We start from the raw sequence: 22,717 nt of genomic DNA on the forward strand, positions 1-22,717 counted from the left end.
TATTGTCACTTTCCAATGAAAATCAAGTATCTCCATTTTGCCGATTTCTAGTTTTAATTTGAACAGACAAACTGTCCAACTACCAAAAGAAATACTTCAAAACTCTTTTACATTCACTTTCATTGAAAGTTTAGTATTTTTTTTCCTGTAAAGTTGCTGGTTTGGAGATACTTGTTTTTAATTGGACAGAGACGATATGTTGAACATAATTATTGTTAATTTACATAAAACAAATTATGTTTTAGAAAAAAAACATTGTTTTTAGTGTAAAATGGTCAATCTGATCTAATCAGTTGTCAACCTGCCAGCTAATGTTAGAAATGCTGTTAGAAATGCTGGACTCTTGCAAGTTAGAAATGCAACTCAGCAAGTGCCCTCATGGTATCTTATCTAAATTCTAGTCTAAACCGAGTCCAAACTGGGTCTCTGCTAGGGCTGCAACTATTACTCAACATAATATCGATAAAAAAAATTGTCAAAATCAAATTTCATTGTCAATAAATCATTTGACAATTAAGCAATGGGGTAGGGGTAAGGTTATGCTCACTCCCTCAGTTAATACATTTAATAATACATTTGATTAAGCTATTAAGCTTAATATTCATGTTGTTGCTGTTCAATAAGAAAAAATAAGTATCTTCTTTTTTTGCCATTTGTTTTTCTACATCGTTTGAACACACAAACTGTCTCTTACACTGTGTTAAAATTGGTTGCTGAATGGACCAATAGAAATTCTCCACAGCTACCTGCAATAAATTCTTTTTACATTGACTTGCACTGAAAGTTAAGAAGGCTTTATCTCTCTCCTGTAACATTGCTGTTTTTGAAATATTTGTTTTTCACTGGATAGCATCCATATTTCATCGATCATTAAAATGAACAATAAAGCTTCACATTTTTGGCTTCACTTCTACACTGAAGCCCTGATGATGCAAACACTGTCCATGCATTCAGCCTTTTTTTGCAGCTTATTTAACATTAATTCCCTCCAATTCTTTATGCAGAATGACAGACAAAAAGACACTTCAGATGAAAGATCTCAATGTAATAAAATCAAAACGCTACAAAAAAAATCCATTCAGATGGCACATAAAAGAACAAAAGTGGAGGATATGACTCATTTAAAAGAAGTGCGTGTGAGTGGGTGAGTGGAGGAAAATGGGTTTAAAAGGTGATTTAAAGGAAAGAGGAGATTTTAATGCAGCACACTTCACTCTTCTGCTCATACTGGGCCATCCATCTGCATCACCTTTATTACTCCTCTTAACCTACAGTACACTATGTGTCAGAAATATGTGTAAAGTTTGGATGGAGCTGATCAGCCATAGAAACCCATTTTATAAAGCTCTCTGCATGCTGTACTTGAGCTAATCCGAAGGATACATGTTTTATGTTTGGAGGTCTGGAGTGATCGACTCATAATAGCACTGATAGAATGTCTGGTTAAACTGATTCTGGTTCTTTTGCGGTTAGACTGAGCAGGTGTGAAAACAGTAACAGCATTTGGGTTTGGATCAAAACAACCAGACCAAAACCTGCTAATGGAGGTGGTCTTGGTCCGGTCCTAAACAAATTCTGGAGCGGTTCGCCTGTGGTGAGAACGTAATCTGATCTCAAACCGACCCAGCTATCAAAATACTCCTTTTATATTTGAGCTAAACTGAGCTAAAGTGCTAAATCTGAAATGTTAGCCAGATAACTCTAATTACCACAGCTATGAACAAACACGGTCTCTGCTGGCCATGCTAAGAAGTTTCACACTGAACACCACATGTGCAGAGTTCACTAATTGCAGCGGCAAAATTTAATTTACTACATCTGAACTGCACGTCCAAACACTGTGTTTGAAAGTGCAGCAGCAAATTCTCAGCATTCAGTGTTAAAGCAGCTTCAAAATGCACAGATATACATGCTAGAACTAGAATCTTCCCACTTTCTTTACTGTCTTGCTTCCGAACCAGACAGCTCTAACCAATCAGAAGAGACGATGTGATCGTGTGTTTTATTGGTGCGTATTTTGGTGCGTTTAGGTTTACGCCTGTTTGAAACCAAACCAAACCGCAGGAGAAAACAATCCAAGTAAACAAACTTAAACTCAAACTGCAAACTGATCCGAACGAGCTCCAGGTCTAAAAACTCCCTTGGTAGCAATGAAATTTCACAAGTGGACCATGCTGGGATTTGCTGAGCTCCTGAGAGCAAACCATTCTTTCACTAATTTTTGATTTTATACACCTGTGGCCATGGAAGTGATTTAACACCAGGATTCAATAGTGTGTATGTGTGAGTAACTGTAAATGGGTTATCTGACTCTTTGACAACAGGTTAACCCTTTCTGGTGATCTGTATAGTACTATCTACAAAGGGTTTTCAACAATCTGAGTGTGTGCATGTGTGTATGTGTTTTCATGTTCTGTACAGAAGCATCTACTAAATGTTTTCCATGAAAACATGAAGCACCCAGAAGGTTTTAAGTTGGGGTGGCTCTATTGCAAACTTAGCCCTATCCGGACAAGATTAGTTTCTCAGGGAGACGTCTGTGAAAAATATTTCACACTTCTTTCAGTGATAAAACTCCTGCATCTGGACTCCTGCAATTGAAAAAACAGGAGGAGCAGTGAGTTTTTTGGCTTTCTCGGTCACATGACATCACATTCAGTAGCTCCTCCATTTCCACTCACTGTTGTGTTTACGTGGATCTCCATGGAAACACTTTGGAGCATGCCCAAAGTATAATTACGGTGTGTAGCAGTAGACCAATTTTTATCTATTTAGATGTGAGTCCAGACAGGACTAAAATTACTGGAGGACCACGGAGTTCAGAGAAAACCAGTAGGTAATTCAGCCTGTAATTTTCTCAGAGGACGTCTGAGAAACACACATACATGGTCGTTCTGGACGGCAATAAAATCACAGAGGACCCCCATAAAAGATAAAATTACCCCAGGGCCCTCTGAGAAACTAATCCTGTTCGGATAGGGCTTTTGTGTTTAGCATTTTGTCTGGAATTGAATGGTATGAGGGTGTATTATTGTCAAATTAAATTTAGAATGGTGCAAAAATTACATATACTACAGTAACTACAATAACTAGCTGATCAGGTGCATGATTTTGTGATTGTATTCAGTATCACAGAAAAACACTGAGAAACTGGTTGAGATTAAAACTAAGGTGAAACATTTTTTCTTTAAAAAGCCTGACCCAGCCCAATAACCCAATAAATGCTGCAGCTACAGAGCAAGAGTGCTGCGTGTGTTTTAGATGTTCAGATGAACTCAGAAGGGAGTGGTGTGTGTTTGTGTTTGAAGGTGGAGGCAGAAGGAGAGTGGAGGCCATGGCTGAAAGGGGATGAGAGTGGGATCTATGAGAACGCCAGTCATCCTGCTGTAGCTCAGCAGCACTGGGGGCTTCTCCTCTCCTCTCCTGGCCTGTGTCTGTAGACTGTTTGGTTGTTTCTTTGTTGTTTTGGGTTGGGATGTAAAACTCTCATTCTGGAGGAACGTTCGGAATTACAGGGACCGCGTTCATTTCTGGCTGTGTTTAATACCTACTGAGACGTCTAGATAAACTGCATTTTAGGCCAAACAAGCTGCCTCAGTTCAGCCCTGTCTAGCGAGCAAACCATCAGTTCATAAGTACTCCACAAGCCCCCGAAAGACATAATGATAACAGGCCAGAAAAAGAGGCACTTATTCAGTCTGAGGGTGTGAGGGCAGGGGTTCAAGTACTTGAAAGAACTTGAGGAGCTGCAGTGACTGACTTCCGTTCTGTTGAGGTGAGTTTTCACAGCTCTGCTCACTCATTCCTCTTGCAAATCTGCTGCAGGTTATTTTGGTTGGCTGCATGAAACTTGTGGCCCACAGCCTATAAAATGTTAAACGTGCCACTTTGCTTAGGCAGAATATTTTCTGTTTTGTTGTTTCTCCTCTCCTGTGTCATTTGCTTTAGTGTTTGGGATCATTGTCCTCCTGAAAAAGTTTAAAAGTTTAAAAGATTTTCTCCTAAGATAAGTTTTTATCAGAGTAAAGCATGTTGTCCTGTAGTATCTACTTGTGTTATGCACTGCCCATCCCTCCATCCTATAGTTTTCAACAGTTCTCATTGAGAAAAAGCACCACTATAACATGATACTGCCACCACCCTACTTCACGTTTGAGAGTATGGTTTCTTAATCTGGAAACTGCAGCCAACTTTTGGGGGATCTTGATTAAGCAGCACCCAGACGATCTGAGGAATCTCTTCTGTCTCTTCATAACTGATGCAGACGTGACTCTATGCTACATAAAACTAACAGAATTTTGTTTTATAGATCAGCATTTATAGTAGAGCACATGATTATTTGCTACATTTAACATACCAACAATAGAGTACCTTACATATATAATATGATCTGTTTTAATTAGAAATTGCACTTAGGGGGCTAGCACATCTATTTTGTTTGGTCTGTATGTTCAGACTTTTCAGTTTGGTCCAAATGAATGTGAAAGGGGCCGCAAACCACAGTCCAAACCAAAGTACCAGAGTTTGGTCCGACCAAAAGAGGTGTTCTATATCTGGATCTACTGAACCATAGTCCGGTTTTCCTGCAGTGTGAAAACACTTTTTTTAGATGGTTCTGACTGACAGCTCTGGAAAAAAGTAAGAGATCATTTAATGATGATGTTTCCTTGATTTTACTAAATTGAAAACCTCTGGAATACAAGAGGAAGATGGATGATCACAAGCCATCAAACCAAGCTGAACTGCTTGATTTTATGTGCCAGAAGTGGCATAACATTATCCAAAAGCAGTGTGTAAGACTGGTGGAGGAGAACATACCAAAATGCATGAAAACTGTGAGTAAAGCCATGGTTATTTAACCAAATTTTGATTTCTGAGCTCTTAAAACTTTATGAATATAAACTTGTTTTCTTTGCATAACTTGGGGTCTAAAAGCTCTTCATCTTTTTTGTTATTGTAGACATTTCTCATTTTCTGCAAACAAAATTTGTCAGAAGTTTTTTTGTGGGAAAAAAACAACAACTCACAAATAGGCAATATAGCATTTAGCTGTTCAGACAATATGATGATGTAATAAAATATATCAGCTTAGAATAGATCAGCCTGAGAAAGTTTGATTACCTGTTTAACCGAGGTGGTTGGCCAGCATGACCAGCATCACTAAGCTGGACGATCAGCATGACCAGCATGATTACATGATTAAGCATTACCAAATCATAATCAAAGGCAACACCTTAACCATCTCAACCACCAAAGACCAGCTCAGATCATCCAAAACCAGCACCAACACCATGTTTTATTGGCTGCCAGTAATTTAAATGTCTAACTTTGTTGTCTCAGTAGAGTTATTAACACCCTAAAACATCAACAATACAATACATTATTTGACCTGGGGTGCACAAACCCGTGTATACAACTATACATCTACAGGCAGAAAGGAGTGAGACGGAGAGAGAGATTGCGTTTGTATGGTTGGAGTGGATAGATGTATTTGTTATTGATCTGTAGGAAGTGTGAGTGAGCTGATAAGCTGTGCTGTTGCTAAGCTAAAAGGATTAGTTCAGCTAAACCCACGAGCACACGATACATATCTTAGTACAGTGGCAGGAAAAAAAAAATCACAGCTATGGTCAGAATCTATAAATATAAACATCTCAGAGTAAAATAAAATGTACAGTTTGAGAAAACGGTGCTAGCTGAAGTTACAGGTGCATTTGTGATTTAGTAGATTTAGTAGCATTTAGTGTCATCTCTATAGCTCTATAGCTCTACAATAACTGGCTGCTACTGACATTAAGTTCCTTAAATTCCTCAAGTAAATCCTGCAATAAAATAGACAGCGGTGCACTGACAATCTCTATTGTAGCTTTATGAATTGTACCACAGATATTGTGGGTGTGGCGCCAGTATTGCTGTTTTTTATTAATCAGATCTACAACAGAAACTAATTTAGTGTGCTCAGACTAATTTAACCCTTATAGGATCTTCGTCCTGCTCCTGCTGGATCTGGTGGACCCATTGCATTTTGGGGCTTTTAATAAAAAAATTTATAAACTTGACTGGATGGTATAGCTAATATATATATATATATATATATATATATATATATATATATAATTCACCAAGTCTCATTAAAATCAATTTATTTTTAACCATTTTAGTGATCTTAATTTAGTTAACAAATACATATTTACTACAAACTAACTACTTCTAACCTTATTTCTTTCTTCCCCTCCTCTACTCCTCTATCCCATTATTTCCTTATTTGACCTCCTTTAGGCCCTATCTAAAAAAAGTTGTTCACCTTTAACTATTACTTTTTGTAATTCATTATTGTAAGTCGCTTTGGACAAAAGCGTCTGCCAAATGTAATGTAATGTAATGTAATATAATATAACGTAATATAAAATAATGTAATGTACAAACACACATTTAATAAATATTTATTTTCGTTCCGTTGAAGCAATCCATTTTTTGTGCCTTTTTTCTTGTCGGAGGCTGGACCATGATACACGTGTGCGTTGAGCTCGACACACCCACAAGCGACTCATCGCCTCCCAGCGTGAACGCAGGGTTAGAGTTATCTCGTGTTAAATGGCAAAACACAAACAAAGCTAGTTTATGTTTGAAACTCATTATTTAAAGTACTTACATCTTCTTCATCTGCTGAAGTGCCATTGCTAAATAGGTACAGATCCCTCCTTCAGACGACACATGGTGCTCAACCAGCAGATCAAAATGTAAGAGATTATTAACTGATCTAGTTTGTGGGGCTCTGGTGGGAGTTTATGGGTAAGGGGTGGTGCCAAAATGGTAAATGCCAAAACAGTAAAGAAGCCATTTAAACAGCTCATAGTATCGTATCTTTCTGACAGCAAATTTTTTAGATGATACACAGAAAACGGATTGATGAATTTTTTTACAGTATCAGTCGAGCCCCAGGTAGAAACACAAAAAGCAGGCAAAAAGTTTTGCACAGTATGTCTTCTTTAATATAAAGTAACTACTGTGATCTGGAGCTCCAGTACTATTCTCTAAATAATCATAACAACAGTTTCCCTGTTATAGTAAGTAGGTTGCACCACTGCTGCCAGTTCATTGTTACAGTACAACCCTCAGAATTCAGACTGTAAGGCTTTTGGGGGTTCCATGAGTTAATTAAATGGTCTCTCTCACATATTTCATACATTAGTGAAGAGTACCTTAGTGTAAAGTTAATTTAAATAAAGATAACAATGCCAAGTCTCTGGACAAGTCTCATATGCTCACATTGACATTAAGAAAGGCAAGAAGTATCCTAGTTATTGCTTAGTCACACTGAGAATCCATTTGCAGCCTAAAGAAGGACAATAGTGTGTGTGTGTGTGCGTGTGTGTGTGTGTCTGTGATTTTTGGCTCAGCCTCATTAAGACCCTGCTAATCTAATAGTGTGCCCACAGCCTCGTTAGTCCAGGTGATTAATTAGGTACGATGTTCATTTATCTTCTAGAACACCAGCACATCACACACACACACACACACACCTTCACTCTTTCCAGTCTGAAGGAGATGTGGACTGTTAATGTGTTTGCCTTCATAGTTGCATATGAACAGTAGCTTCAGTAAAAGCTTCAGTTTATGAATTTTTTATACAGATTTTTGTATGTGTATTTATAATTCCTTGTTTTTTATTTAGATCTAATAATCACAGCAAAACAAAGGAGGATGTTGATATATGATAGGGTTTTAATAAATCTCACCCTGTGTCCCAAACTCCATATGTTTTGTATTTTTTTCCCTCCTAAATGTTACTGGATGCAGGTTTCTCCTTCACAACGCCACTGCTAACGAGGGTGACAGTGGCTGGCTGATGGATGGCTTACACTACGGGCAATTCATCGAAATGACCATTCTGCTTCTCAGTACAGTGATGTGCGTCCTTTCAAAGTCTGTTGAGTGGGCAAATTGTTTTTGAGGGCATCAATGGTCTCTCACCATGAGGAACACTACCCCAAAGTAGCTGCTAAAAACCTTTTTACAGAAAAGCGAGGGAGGCACTTTTACACCCTCTTAGTATGTTACACAGAAGTTACCAGTTTTTCTACTACCGTGTGTCCCCCCCCCCCCTAACTCACCATTATTGTGTAGTCTTGATTACTGGGCTAGATTTGATTGGGTATTCATTTAAACCATTTTAAACATAGACTGTATATAGCTGGACAGAGCATTGTCTCGCAAAAGTGAAGCCACCACAGGTCGGGCGCCCCCTGCTGTTCGGTTTCAGAAAGCTGTGTAACCCCACCCATCCCCATAGCAACCACTTCACAACACAATGGCATCTGCTTGATATACCATAGCAATCTACTGTAGCAATCACCTTGAAACACTGTGGCACCTGTTTAACATTCACTTAGCAACACCACAGCAACCACCAGGAAACGTGGAACACCTTCTGTCTAAAAAAGCAAAAAACAACATTATGCCAGCTGCCATACCACCATACCGCACTCCAGCGCCCACTTCTCCCTTAACCCTTTGTAGGCTCACTACTTTTTTATAGTTTTGTTACACAACTAAAGTTAATACAAGCGGTGAGCTCAGTCAGTCAGGCCTGCATAGGCTTAGCTTAGAATGCCCTCAAGTGACCAATCGCACGAGCGGAGCCGACTGATTCCAGCGCCAGGAGGGTGCAGGGGAGCTTACCCTCGTTCTGACACAAACAAATCACCCAAATGCATCACGCTCATTGTGCAAAGGCCCAGAAACAGGCCTGATGGACGGGTGTGGTGAGGGAGTGACAGTGATAGAGGGGCGGGGCTAATGGACGCTCCGCCTGATCTGCCAGGAAAGTGTTATCGTTTATCATTCCCCTCTTTTTCCTTCTGCCTGTGCTTTTTCTCCCCCCCTCTCTTCACATCCCTCTTCATCGCTTTCTCTCTCTCCATCCGTCTTTGCCTGACGCTCCCCGGAGAAACAATCTGGCTGTATAAATCTGAGGGAAGGTGGGAGAACAGCAGCTGAAGACTGATCTGATCCGCCGTAGCCTGGAGACTCGCTCTGACAGGCTGGCATCGTTTTGATCCTGACAGGCAGAACGTATGTGCTGAAAAAATATACACCAGTGCTGCTCCTCTGATACAGCTGTATGGCTGTTTTTTTCTACTTCAGGTTAGGTGTGTGTATGTGTGTGTGTGTGTGTTTAAGTTGAGTGTTTTAGTATTTTTATACTGCTTTTTACACCATTACCAATATATATGTGCCCCTACTACAGTCTTATAAATAAAGGTGGCTCTTAAAACAATGGATTAGGAGAACCACTTCTGCTTCTATTCAGAACTAAAGAACTATTTTGTAACAGAGATGTATGAAAAACCTAAAAAAGAAGCTTCATAAGACGTAAGAAATCCTTATTAATTTAAAGGTTCTTAACACTCTTAACACTATGACATCTCTATTTCATGGTTCTTCGTAGGACTAAAAGTGCTTCTTCTATGGCAGAGATCTTCACATCTGGACATTAAACACACTGTCTAGTACTAGACTTTAGTGTGTGAGTTTTGGGAGGTGATGGCACTTCATGGCCGATCAGTTAGGCCCACTTAGGCCCAATCTCACATCACCCCTTAGCCTGACCTCTTCATTTTGCACATTCATGCCTAAGGGAAGGGTGTCTGATATCTTGTGAGAATAGAGGGGTAGCAGACGTCCCAAGTCGCCTGGACATTGTGAGAGTCTACGGCACATCAATAATTAAGAGACCACTTCAGTTTCTCAATCAGTTTCTCTGATTTTGCTATTTATAAGTATATGTTTGAGTAAAATAAATATTGAACATGTTGTTTTATTCTATAAACTACTGACATTTCTCCCAAATTATAAATAAAAATATTCTTATTTAGAGCATTTATTTGCAGAAAATGAGAAATGGCTGAAATAACAAAAAAGATTTCATGCATCTTGGCATGTTCTCCTCCGCCAGTCTTACACACTGCTTTTGGATAACTTTATGCCTGCACTCCTGGTGCAAAAATGCAAGCAGTTCAGCATGGTTTGATGGCTTGTGATCATCTTTCTTCCTCTTGATTATATTTTTCAATTTGGTAAAATCAAAGAAACTCATCATTTTAAAGTGGTCTTTTATTTTTTCCAGATCTGTATGTGTCCACAAATGTTTACCTACTACTAATCGGGTAATGTTCGGAAATATCCAATTTAACATAAAACAGACCTATTTCGTTTGAATTCAGATTAATTGTAGATTTACAGTGTTGAAGTGTGCAACCCCTTATTAGGGTTTTGAATATTTTGCATTTTTATGCAAACCTGGATGTGCAGACCCACAACCTGCAAAGAGTGAATCTGAATCTGAAAACTGGAAAAGTTGAAGAGTGAATCGAGTAGAACAGTAAATCAGTCGGCCTGATTCAGTGAAAGTACAGCAGTTCTGAATAATGTCTGATTCTGATCTGATTTATTTACAAAACTCTTAATTAGCCTGTTATTTAACCCCTTTCACTGAATCAGGACTCCCATGTTTCAACCATTTCTCTTCATGACTCTGAATTGAGTTCCAATGGAAAGGGTGATAGTCAGAAACAAAAGGTAGGGGTCTGAAGAGAAATGGGATTGGGTCTTATTGTTCCCTTCCAGTAACTTCCAACAAAAACAAAACTCAGGGCTGGAAACTGGATTAAAATCCAGATCTGAAGACCTTGGTTCTATGATAACCTTTGTAGTACCTTTTGTAGTGTTGTTAGGAGTGCAACATCCCAGGGTACTGAGCATAAAAGTGGGCTTGTGGTGAACATGGATAGAAGGGTCTTTCTCACCTCGGGGACTGATTAGCGAGGCTTCAGTGGCCTTGCCCCCGTCTCCGCACTGGTTGGGGTGGAACGGCGTGCACTGTTCTCCGTTGCCGGCCAAAACCTCGGCGTTCCGGCTCAGATCTCGCGGCTCAGTCACAGCCTTCAGCCTCAAAACCCTCCGACTGCTGCTGTCCGACACGTACAGAGCCTCGCTCACTGGGTCCAGAGCCAGGTAGTACTTATGAGCCGGACTGGTGCTGAGAGAGAGAGAGAGAGAGAGAGAGAGAGAGAGAGAGAAAATAGACAAAAAGAGAGAGAGAGAGAGTACTGTGTTGTGGTGTTCAAAAGCTACTGTCACACACTCTTTATCAGACAACAGAGGAGATTTAGAGTCTCCGGTCTGTCACACACACCTGAGAAGTGGGCTTCTCTCCTGCTGTGTTGATGGATTAGATAAAACACACACACACGCACGCACGCACACACACACACACACACACATACACACACACAGACACACATACACACACCCACACAAACACACACAGGATTACGGGCCCGTGTTCTAAGTGCACTATAGAGCCGGACCCTGTAGCGCATTGCTGGTGTCTCTCTGCAGGGGGCGCCGTCTCTAAATCACATTAAAGGAAGAGGATCAGTGTGATAAAAGCGGAGCTTTACAGCACGCCACCCTGATTTACCTCCAGCAGCAGCGAGGGGCCGAGAAATGAATTTACAGCTAATCTAGGACACCAGCACACACTCGCTGAGGGGATTTACAATTCTGGACACTATAGATTACACATTACACAGGTTACACACACACACACACACGTACTTTCTCGTGCACACACACACACAAGCACAAGCACAGACAAGCAGTGGATAAAAATGGATGCATCCATAATCAGGTGGGGATTCAACTGCATCGATTTTGCAATGTTTAATTCTATTTCAATCCATTAAATTCAATCGAGTATGCGCTCATTTTACGGCTAAAATAAATTCTCAAGCTGTTTTCAATTATAGCTGAAAGTGGCAATATGTGGGGCCCAAGCGCCTTTCAGCTAATTCTTTTTTGGTTGCTAAAATGATAAATTATAGATTCCAAGTTTATTAAAATGACTCAAATATAAATGCAAATACTGCAACTAACTATGAATAACTATATTAAATATAATATTTATATTTAATAATGATGACTACACAAAATAAAATAAATATTCATGATTGGTTAATTAATTGTGATTAATCATGATTGCCTACCGAGAAGGTGAATAATTAAGTATAAGTACATAATAATAATAATAATAATAATAATAATAACAACAACAACATCAACACCAATAATAATAATATTAATAATTTAGTAAGTTAATTTGATTTATACAGCTCTGGAAAAAATTAGGAGACCGCTTCAGTTTCTGAATCAGTTTCTCTGATTTTGCTATTCATAGGTTTATGTTTGAATAAAATGAACATTGTTGTTTTATTCTATAAACTACGGACAACATTTCTCCCAAATTCCACATAAAAATATTGTCATTGTCATTTATTTGTCAGTTTTAAGAGTTCAGAAATCAATATTTGGTGGAATAACCCTGATTTTTATTCACAGTTTTTATGCATCTTGGCATGTTCTCCTCCACCAGTCTTACACACTGCTTTCCGATAACTTTATGGCACTCCTGGTTTGATGGCTAGTGATCGTTCATCTTTCTCTTGATTATATTGCAGAAGTTTTCAATTTGGTAAAATCGAAAAAAGAAACTCCTAATTTTTAAGTGGTCTCTTATTTTTTAGAGCTGATTTTTTTTATCAATTGACATCATTTATAATTAAATGTAATTAAATGCACATAACAGTGTGATTATTTGCAATCATCATAACAATCTGCCCCTGAACAACAAAAAAAAGTGATTAACTGTGAGTAACTACATGAAATAATAAGATAAATCACTAATACTTTTAAGACTAATAGGATACTATTAGTCCTAATTACAACTACTTACACAGATATAATAATATGATTAAAACACAGTTAGGTTTACAGGATAGTATCTATAATCTTGGTTATTATTTATGGTTTTAAGTTTAGTTATATGCTCTAGCGCCCCCTGATGGACAAATCTTAGTGAATTTTGAATTTTAAATAATTTAATCACTTGACTGCTTCAACAAACGTTTGTTTGGAGTGTTCCACTTTGTTTTAATGGTATAATTTTTATTTAAATTATTTAATTGAAATGACAGTGACATACAAATTTACACTATGATTACTGAGCCGTAGATTTTAAAGTCGATTCATTTTAGATGTATCTCATAATTGTGGTGAAATGTGACATGCTCCATTTGATAGAGATCTTGAGATGTTCAAAATGACAGGTTTTCAGTTTTTTTAACTACATAGGAAAAAAGTAAAATCAACACACGCCCTGTTTTTTATATCTGTTTATCTGTTTAACATCATATTTACACTCTCGTAATGTAATATGTCGAGGAGTGATTAGGATGTGTGTGCAGGGACAGGTGTGTGTCCTAGTGTGTGTGTTCTGCTTTCAGCAGGAGACGTACCTGTGTCTGATATCTCTGTTTCTGAACAGCAGATGGGAACGACAGGGAGAAGAGAGAAAGAGAGAACAGAAGAGCAGATATAAATAACTGAAATCAAGGAACATTGTTGTAAAGTACCCATTAAAGACCCTCACAGATCTCACTGTTTAACAGCCTGACACACTCTTTAATTCTTACTTACTGAAGGAAAGAGCCAGGCTGATTAAATGCATTCTCAATTACAAGAGAAAACAAGCTGTAATTATAAATAAAAAGATTCCACATAATGACTTGATGATGATCCAATAATGACGAATATGTTGCTGTGTATTTTCAATGTACACATTCCAAAAGAACTGATTATACTGAATGTAATGTCTTACAAGCGGCTTTACAAAAAATAAAAAAATAACAACTTATAAACCACTTTTATTAGTGATCACGTTCACTGACGACCCACAAATGAATCACAGCAACAATTACGCACAAGCAAATAAATATGATTATTTGTGTGGTAATGAAAAGCTAACAAATCAGCTTTATTTACAAGCTCATAAATGACAACAGGATTAGAATGCTAATAAAGGAGAACACTATTATTTAACAGCCAGTAACTAAGAGCTCTATTATAAAGCTGATAAAATAGAGATTTATTAGATGATTTCTTGCCCCAGAAAGAAAACTGGTGACGTGTGATTACTTAAGCAGCAAACTCTTTCTATATTAAAATACAGTTTGGTGCAAAAAACACAAACATGAGGATAAACATGAACAATTGACTGATCTCAGTGTACTTCTGAAGCAGGACCAGTATTCTTATTACCAATTCAACACTGTTCATGTAATTATGTAACATTACTGATTAACATCACATTCTGACAACTGAATTCATATTATATATTTGTATTTTAAAGAATCAATCTGTAGTAAAAGAGAGTGAGTGTGTTTTGAAAAAACATCCAAAAGTTGGATTGAGTTTCGTGCCCCAACAGCTCCCACCCTTTTCCAGACACCAAGCTCACACGGGTTGCCAGATTAACACACAGCGGCAGGTAACAGTTTACTCTGTAGCTGAGTAGTAAATGAATATGCATCGATATCCAAAATACCCTTTTCTACTATGCTAGTGGTGGTGGTAAATTACCCAGCTGGTAATGGTAATGATTAGCAAACATTACTGAAGCTCAGTAAGAAATATAGCTAGCTCGCCTGCAGAACACTGTTTGTGTGCTGTTTTCTATACCTGACAACCCTGTGAGTGGAAATGGGACTGGGGGAATGACAATGGGCAGATTCGGAGGCTATATGCCACACAGATTACCATGATGTACCAAACAGTTCAAATAAGAAAATACTGGCTGAAGCACTGCTGACTTAGTATCTGATGATACATCCTGATCATGTTTTAAGTTGCTACAAAAATATAACCATATATAGTTCTTTAATACCATATGGATGGATTTAGACAGTGCTGACTTATAGTTTTAAACTATATTTAGCACTGACTAAATCTGTACTTTAGCCTTTAACTGACCTGAGCTCCAGGATGCTGACGGTGAATCCATTAGGTAGAATTCTCCGGATAAAGTTAAAATCTCCGACATATATGCTCCCGTCTGATCCGCATGCTAAAGCCACAGGAGCAAAGAGTTTCCGCTCAGCCGCCGGACCATTACAGCTCGGACACGCAATCGGACGCACTGTTCCCGTACCCATCACCGTGGAAATGAGGGGAGGCTGCTGGGAAATAAAGACGTTCTCCCCATCTCCTTTGTGAAGAATCCCTACAGAGAGAAAGAGAGCAATTCTCATTTGCACAACATATTAAAAAAAGAATAAAATGTTGTGCCTAATACTGTTAGTCTGGATTGTGATGGGTGAACTGTGGGGGCTCCGAAGCCCAAAAAATGCTCCCCATTACACCACACCACAGGGTACACAAGTAGCTATCCACCCAGTAGCATCTCTGCACCCAATCATAGCTACTAGTAACTGGCCCCAGTGAACTTGGCAACCAAGCTAAGCAGTTACCACAGCCTCTCATTACTGTTTAGAAACAAAAATAGCCCTTAACCCCTGGCCTTAACAGGCCAGGATTTTTGTCAACTGTCTGCTTGAAAATACACCACTAAATCTTGATCATTTCTATTTAAGCATGACATAAAAAAGCGTTCATCCTTGATAAGTAACATTACTGAAAAGCACAATTTTAATTGTAATAGAAAATATAAAAATATATATTTAAGCAAATGTGCAACTTTGAAAATATAATGAATAAATACAATCATAAAATTGGCTCTTTCCTGAAATTTATTTTAAAATCAGTATTTTCCTGAATACAAATCAAACAGTTCATGTCCTTCAAACCTTTATTTACATCATGGTTGTCTAGTTTTTAAGTCTTTATTTTCAAGCCTGCAGAATTTGGGTTGGTTCTTGTTACTGATCTGAAATCATTAAGTGGAGTAAAGAGAAAGTGAACAGTCAGTTTCTCCAAGTGTCCTGTTGGAGATTTCAAAGCCCTCAAATTTTCAAAATGTAAATAATAAAAAAGTTATTTTACTGCAGAGAAACAGGGTTTTGTATTACCAAAACCTGTAGCCCTTATACAGGACAAGGCATTTTAAGGGGTTAACATTCATTATACATACATTTTTGGCTTTGGACCAATTTTTGCTGTTTTTCACCTGTATTTTTGACATTCTGCCACCCCCTATTCAGTATGAATGGGAGCTAACTAGCTTGTTTTGTTTTGTGCTATCAGCTAGATACACACCAGGGACTGTATTTTAAGCAATTTGTTGTCCTCCTGACATTATTAGGTACCCAAAATATATATTTTTTCCTTTTTAGGAGTTATAATCTGACACTAATGATCCACAGTAATAATACTGAGGGACTATTTTTCAGCTTTCACAGACTTTTGGCTCAGTTAGCTTAGCATGGTTGCTATGCTAGCCTCAGCTGGCAACTAGCGCTTTTTGTGGCTCACTCGACGAATAAAGGTTGTTTTTGCAGAGTGCTTTTACTTTTGCTGATGGGGTACTGGCTTTTTGTTTACGATTTTGTATATTTTTACTGTTTTTGGAAGTCAGTAACACTATCAGCTGCTGTGCTTTGGCTAAACAACTGGATGCTAACATAAGCCTCATGGGCTCACCCAGTAATGCTGTTACCTCATTTTATTCAGTAAAAATACTGCTGCATCGTGTCTTGGGACATGCTTAAGGACTTTTCTCGAAAGAATCGCTCAGTTTTGTAAGGTAAACCTTCTTCCTTTTTTTTTTTTTTTTCTTTTTGGTGGACTGTTATTGTGCTAGCCAAGCCCATTAGCCACTAATGCTAATGCTAATTGGTGAAATGTGGGCACTTCGTAGCACAATAAATGGTCTCCATTTAGTCAGAGACATATAGCTTTACTGTTTCTAGATGTAGCTAGTTTTAGTTAAAGGAGAAATCTGGTGTGAAATGGACTTGAGGTGTAGTGAAACATAAGAATTAGTACAAACTTTTGTCTAAATTCCCACCTCCGTTCTCCTCCAGCATTCTGAAATACAGCTCTTTTATCCGAAGCTCCCAACAAGCTTACAATGATAGTGATAGGGGCATAGTGTTGCCCATGCAAAGAAATCACTATTTTTACACCATTACAAGCTTAAAGTAGCTCCAAACCTCATTGGTAGAATTCTGTTTGTCCTAATATTTAAAAGGATGCACAGAAAACTTTGAAAGTCCACAATTAGTGTTATTAAAAAACACTGTTTATACACACAGCACCTTGAGGTAATACTCTGGGTGCCGCCATCTTAATGGGAAGTCATGATAATTCAACCGATGAGCACGAGTAAATAGGGAGGGTCCGGAGACAGATTAAAAAATCCAGCTGTTGAAAATATCTCTATAATATTCATACATTTCCACAGAATTAATTTTGCAATTTGTTCGCCTATCCTACCTACTCGTTTATGCTTGTTATTTGACTTATTGTGACTCGTTTTAAATGTCAGGGCCCTCAAATTTCTACCAATGAAGGGTGGAGCTACTTTAAGTTTCAGTGTTAATGGTATAAAAATAGCGATTGAGCATTGGCTAAAAGTGCTGTATTTTGCAGAATACTGGAGGCAACCAGAAGTGGGCTATTTGACAAAAGGTTGTACTCGTTATTATGTTTTACTACACCCTAAGTCCATTTTACACCAGATTCCTCCTTTAACATTGTACTAACACCAGCCAAAGTTAACAGTTAGCCTAGTTCATTAAACTGTGTACTGTGTTTGTGCTCTCTCGGTCATGTTATTAATGTCATGTCCTTGACATCACACGTCATGTTAATGCATCTACTCATGGTTAGAAATACTAGCCTGGCTAGCACACAGTAAAGTAGGCTAACTGAATTAAAAAAGGGGGATTCGGGTTGATCTGGCGAGGTGTTTGTTTTTCTCACCGCTCTCCAGGTTCAGCGTGTGGTGTTTGTCCAGTGCCCACCCGCCCAGGTGAGAGGAGATCAGCTCGAACCCCTGCAGCTGTGCCGTCCGCTTCTGCCAGATGATGAAGTCTGGACATGACTCATATTCATACCCTACAGAGACTGGACAACACACACACACAGACATAAACAGACTCATTTACATATCTTTACCTGATGTAGAGTCATACATTGTGTATGTCCTATGTAAGAATCTACCCTATGTAATAATAATAATAATAGCCAATATTAATTATATAGAGCATATATAAGCACCATAGGTAATAAAAAATATCTTATATATGCATTAGCAATATGTAAGTATGTAAATGTTAAAATATGTTAAATATACTGTATATAAAAATATTTTACTTGATTATGTATTAAAATATTTTACTGTATTAAATATTTTACCGTATTAAAGTAATTGTATTTTATGTCTTCTATATATCAGTATTGAAATGGAATATTATGTCCCATAAGTATTGTAAAAATGTAAATATCAACATGTAACACTAATATGTCTCATGATATATGTGTAAATAATATATTGATATATTAATATCTCTTATGTATTGTATGTCGTAGCTATCCAAAAGAAAAACAAGCATCTCCATTTTTGTATTGGTTTAGTTTACTGCATAGTGTATATATCAATATGTTACAGTCACATGTGCCATATGTATTATATACAGACCACTGAAAAATATAAGAGAAAAATAAGAGACCACTGAAAAATTATGAGTTTCTTTGATTTTACCAAATTGAAAACCTCTGGAATATGATCAAGAGGAAGATGGATGATCACAAGCCATCAAACCAAACTGAACTGCTTGAATTTTCGCACTAGGAGTAGCATAAAGTTATCCAAAAGCAGTGTGTAATACTGGTGGAGGAGAACATGCCAAGATGCATGAAAACTGTGTGAACTTTTAAAACTTTATGAATATAAAGTAAAGAATTGTTTTCTTTGCATTATTTGAGGTCTGAAAGCTCTGCATCTTTTTTATTATTTCATTTCATTATTTTTCATTTTCTGCAAATAAATGCTCTAAATTTTGTAATTCTGTAATTTATAGGAACAAATAACAATGTTCATTTTATTCAAACATTTACCTATAAATAGCAAAATAAGAGAACCTGAAGTGGACTCTTATTTTTTTCCAGAGCTGTATATGTGTAAAAATCTACATGTAGTAATATGTTTATATATTGTATAGCTTTGTGTATAGATATGTTATAGTGATATGTTCCAAATATATTATATATGTGTAAATATCTACATGCAGTGACATGGCCTGTGTGATTTATACATATAATGTATCCATTTGTAACAGTAATATGTCTCATATATATCATATACACTACGTTTAAGTATCTACATGTAATACTATGTCCTATATGTATAATATGTGTATGTACCTAAAGCCAGGCGGACACTGTGCGATTTTTTTAATCGGATGCGTTCTGGAGAGCTCAAACAGCACGTTTGAATCGTTTGTCGTGTATGAACAACGCCTGCGATTCATCTGCACACACTGTACGGTCCGACTGACCTGCTGCGACGGGGGAGCTTACACTGCACGTCTAAACGCAGCCCGTAGGCGGAGCTTTCTTTGCGTACAAACTCTCGCTTCAACACAACGCCTTGCAAAAGAAAGCGCTTAGCTTTGCTTATTTGTGCCCTGTTGTGCGCTGAAAGTCCACGGAAGAGACGTACATGGACTCGCAGGTGGCTGAGGCGACGTGGACTCTACGGGTTGTCCGTTTTACAGAAGGAGAGCGCATAGAAAAATGACTGCGCGTCAGGCTGCGAAAGAAACACCAGCAGCTTAAATAAAATAAAATAATTTTATTTTTTATTCTGTAAATTGTTTATGTAAAAACTGGTTTTGCAACACTGAATATTAAACAAGCAATCGGTTATTCACACTGGATAGGGACCCTCATTTACAGTGCCGCTGAGCATTAACAGTTTAAAAGGGATTAATAATATATATAAAAAATAGGAATAAAATCTGACATTTATTATAGACGAATAAAATATATACGTAAAAAAGGAAAAATAGGACCTTAAAAAAAGATCATAAAAATTGACATAAAAGGGAAAAAAATTATATCTTATGAAGATATATATTTAATGATTTGATTAATAAAAGAAGAAAAATAATTTAAATGAATAAATAAAAAATATAAAATATAAACTCATTAAAAATTCGTTTAAAATAACCCAGGCTTTCTGCAGAATAATCAAAGTTTCAGTTAGTTTCAGTTTCAAATCATGAAAACAGCTCACCAAAACCTCAAACTATACTTTATATTTTACTATATTTACTTACAGGTCCTTTGCTTGTACTTACAGGCCCTTACTTATTTTTATTCAACTGAACTGAGTTCCTGTAGCCTCGCGCTGAATTCAGCTCCGCGCTGCGAAAGAGAGCGAGAGAGAGGCGCAGCGCATTTTGTCTGATTTATCTTGATTAATTATCAGTACATTTATTAGCTTTAGTAAGTTTAATAGCACTAATTTTACTACACTTCTCCGACCTTATTTATTAAAACGTTTATTTTAGAAGACAGAGGTTATTATGCGGGCAATGCCGCGCGCAATGCCACGCGCTGCGCTAAGCTGGCTTTGCGTGGCTAATATTCTGGAGCACTGGACGAGATTTTAATTAATAAATTAACATATTTATAATTTTAATAAATTTGCCCTGGCGAAAAGAAACGAATTATAAAATATAGCTTTATATTTCTGTGCATGTTTTAAGTTTTATATAATTGACGGGCAGCACCAGAGGCTGACAATGTGCTTTATTTTTCAGATATAATAGCAAAGTGAAATAAAATAAATTTATGTTTGTCAAAGATATTTTCTCTTTTAATTTTTCTTTTCAAAAACTCCAGCTATTGACTGAGAATAAGCATCTGTTGAAATTCTTAAACAGCAGAATGCCTGTGTCTGCTATATTAAGCTATAAGTCTGTGTACCGAACATAAATATAAATACTTATAACTGACAGAAATAAATATGACTAATAATTATTTATAGTTACTGTGCAGATTTTTGGGAAAACAGGTCGTGACGTTAAGAAATCGGCCTGCAAAACAGCTCACACTGTGAGACAAGCGACCAAAATTTCTGGCATGTCAGAAATCCCTGGTCGCGTCCGACTGCTCATTCGCAGCTCCTATGGGCAATTAATCGGACATCGCTTCCCCTCTCACACTGCACGACAAACGACGCACGATCAAGCTAAAATTCGGCCCGATCATGAAATTCAGTCGCATCCGACCAGATCGGGCTAAAATCGCACAGTGTCCGCCTGGCTTAAAAGTAACATGCCTTACACTACTGGTCAAAAGTTTTAGAACACCCCCGTTTTTTCCTCTTTATTTTTGCTGTTTAAGCTCTTCGGGTCCAGTCAATACCTGGAAATGGTACAAAATCTAGCAGTAAACTGACATGAACTTTAAAGAAAACAACTGAACTTAATATATAATATTAGTATATTGTAAAAAAAAAAAAAAAAAAAAAAAGAAAGAAAGAAATAAAAGTCATATTTTGTTTAAAAAAGGGGGGATTTTTAAACAATTAATTGGTTAACATCTTACAGCTGGTATGTAGCTATGGGAATAAACTGAGGTTTGAAAATTGATTTAAAAAATTATAATTTACAAAGCCATTTCCTGTAGTAAAGCAGTATTGGAACAGATCATATTACCGCACTCTCTACTGCATCATTTACACATTTACACACAGCACATTCACATATTCATCATAATATACTAGAAAAAGATACAGGAACACAGATAACTCTGTAACTATTAAAGCAAAAGTCTTTTCTTTGTAGAATTTACAGATGAAGCCAGAGAATGGTGATTACAGAGAAGGTGGGTTTCATACACCTTCAAAAGACTCTTGGAAACTGGAAAAAAAATGGTGCAGGAAGAGTCAGGTCTGGCTGACCCACATGGCAACAGCACCTTTAGCTCAACTTTTAGCAGTGAGAAAGAGAAAAATGAGAGGTTTGACAGGTGAATTACAGTAATACAATCATTGCTAAGATGGAAAAAAAAACAGCACTGCTACTGGACGGCTATAAAACAGAGGTGTCCTAAAACTTTTGACAGGTAGTGTATGTCGTTTATTATTTTCAGTGAACAGTAAAAGAAAGGGAAAGAATCAGAGAGAGAGAGAGAGAGAGTGAGGCAAACAGAGAAAGAAAGAGAGAGAGAGAGAGAGAGAGAGAGATGGCAATTTTAGTCCCAACAGGACTAAAAGATAACTGCATAAATTAAGCCTTTGCTTAACCACTGCTTAGTGTGGTGTGTGTGTGTGTGTGTATCTTGGCAAGGAATGGACTTGCAGACAACAGAGAGTGTGTGTGGAATTCTAATGCAACCCGAGCGTCATCTCAAACTGTGCTGAGAGGCTGTACATTACTCACAGGTAAATGAAACAAATCAGCACACACACAAACACACACACACACACACACACACACACACACAACTCATTAACACATACACACACTTTCATATAAATCTTCAAAACACGTCCTCACTCACTCACACTCTTTCACAAACACCCAGACACACTTTAAAACACCTCCATACACACATTTCCACACCTACACTCCAGGCCACGGCTATGAGCTGCCAGTTAATGAAATGAAATGAATTTTTTAAATGTTGATGCATCGTGTTTGGAGCATATTTCTGAATTAATGATAATGCTGTTCATTTTCTGAGTTCAGAATCAGTTGCAATGGCCTGTCCACTAAACATCATCACACACAAACACAGGGAATGAATAAGGGGCTAAGTGTTAGTGAGAAAAAAAAAGAAATAAACAGAAAGTAGATTCATTTTTTAATTTCGCACATAACTACTGCTTACTCAAATATCATGA

At 37.5% G+C, this 22,717-nt stretch overlaps 1 protein-coding gene across 2 annotated transcripts in view; it reads right to left on the reverse strand.

Moving 5' to 3' along the window:
- The window catches only part of tenm1 (teneurin transmembrane protein 1), a 289,482-nt gene that overhangs the window by 30,341 nt on the left and 236,424 nt on the right, over positions 1-22,717 (reverse strand). For both annotated transcript variants that reach the window (XM_022681019.2, XM_022681018.2), the window contains exons 19-22: positions 17,782-17,925; positions 14,872-15,121; positions 13,359-13,379; positions 10,809-11,041 (exon numbers count right to left, since the gene is read on the reverse strand). In XM_022681019.2, coding sequence (XP_022536740.2) covers positions 10,809-11,041; positions 13,359-13,379; positions 14,872-15,121; positions 17,782-17,925 — 648 coding nt within the window. The remainder of the gene's footprint in view (positions 1-10,808; positions 11,042-13,358; positions 13,380-14,871; positions 15,122-17,781; positions 17,926-22,717) is intronic.

Source organism: Astyanax mexicanus, chromosome 1, assembly GCF_023375975.1.
Source record: "Astyanax mexicanus isolate ESR-SI-001 chromosome 1, AstMex3_surface, whole genome shotgun sequence".
NCBI classification, from domain to species: Eukaryota; Metazoa; Chordata; class Actinopteri; order Characiformes; family Acestrorhamphidae; genus Astyanax; species Astyanax mexicanus.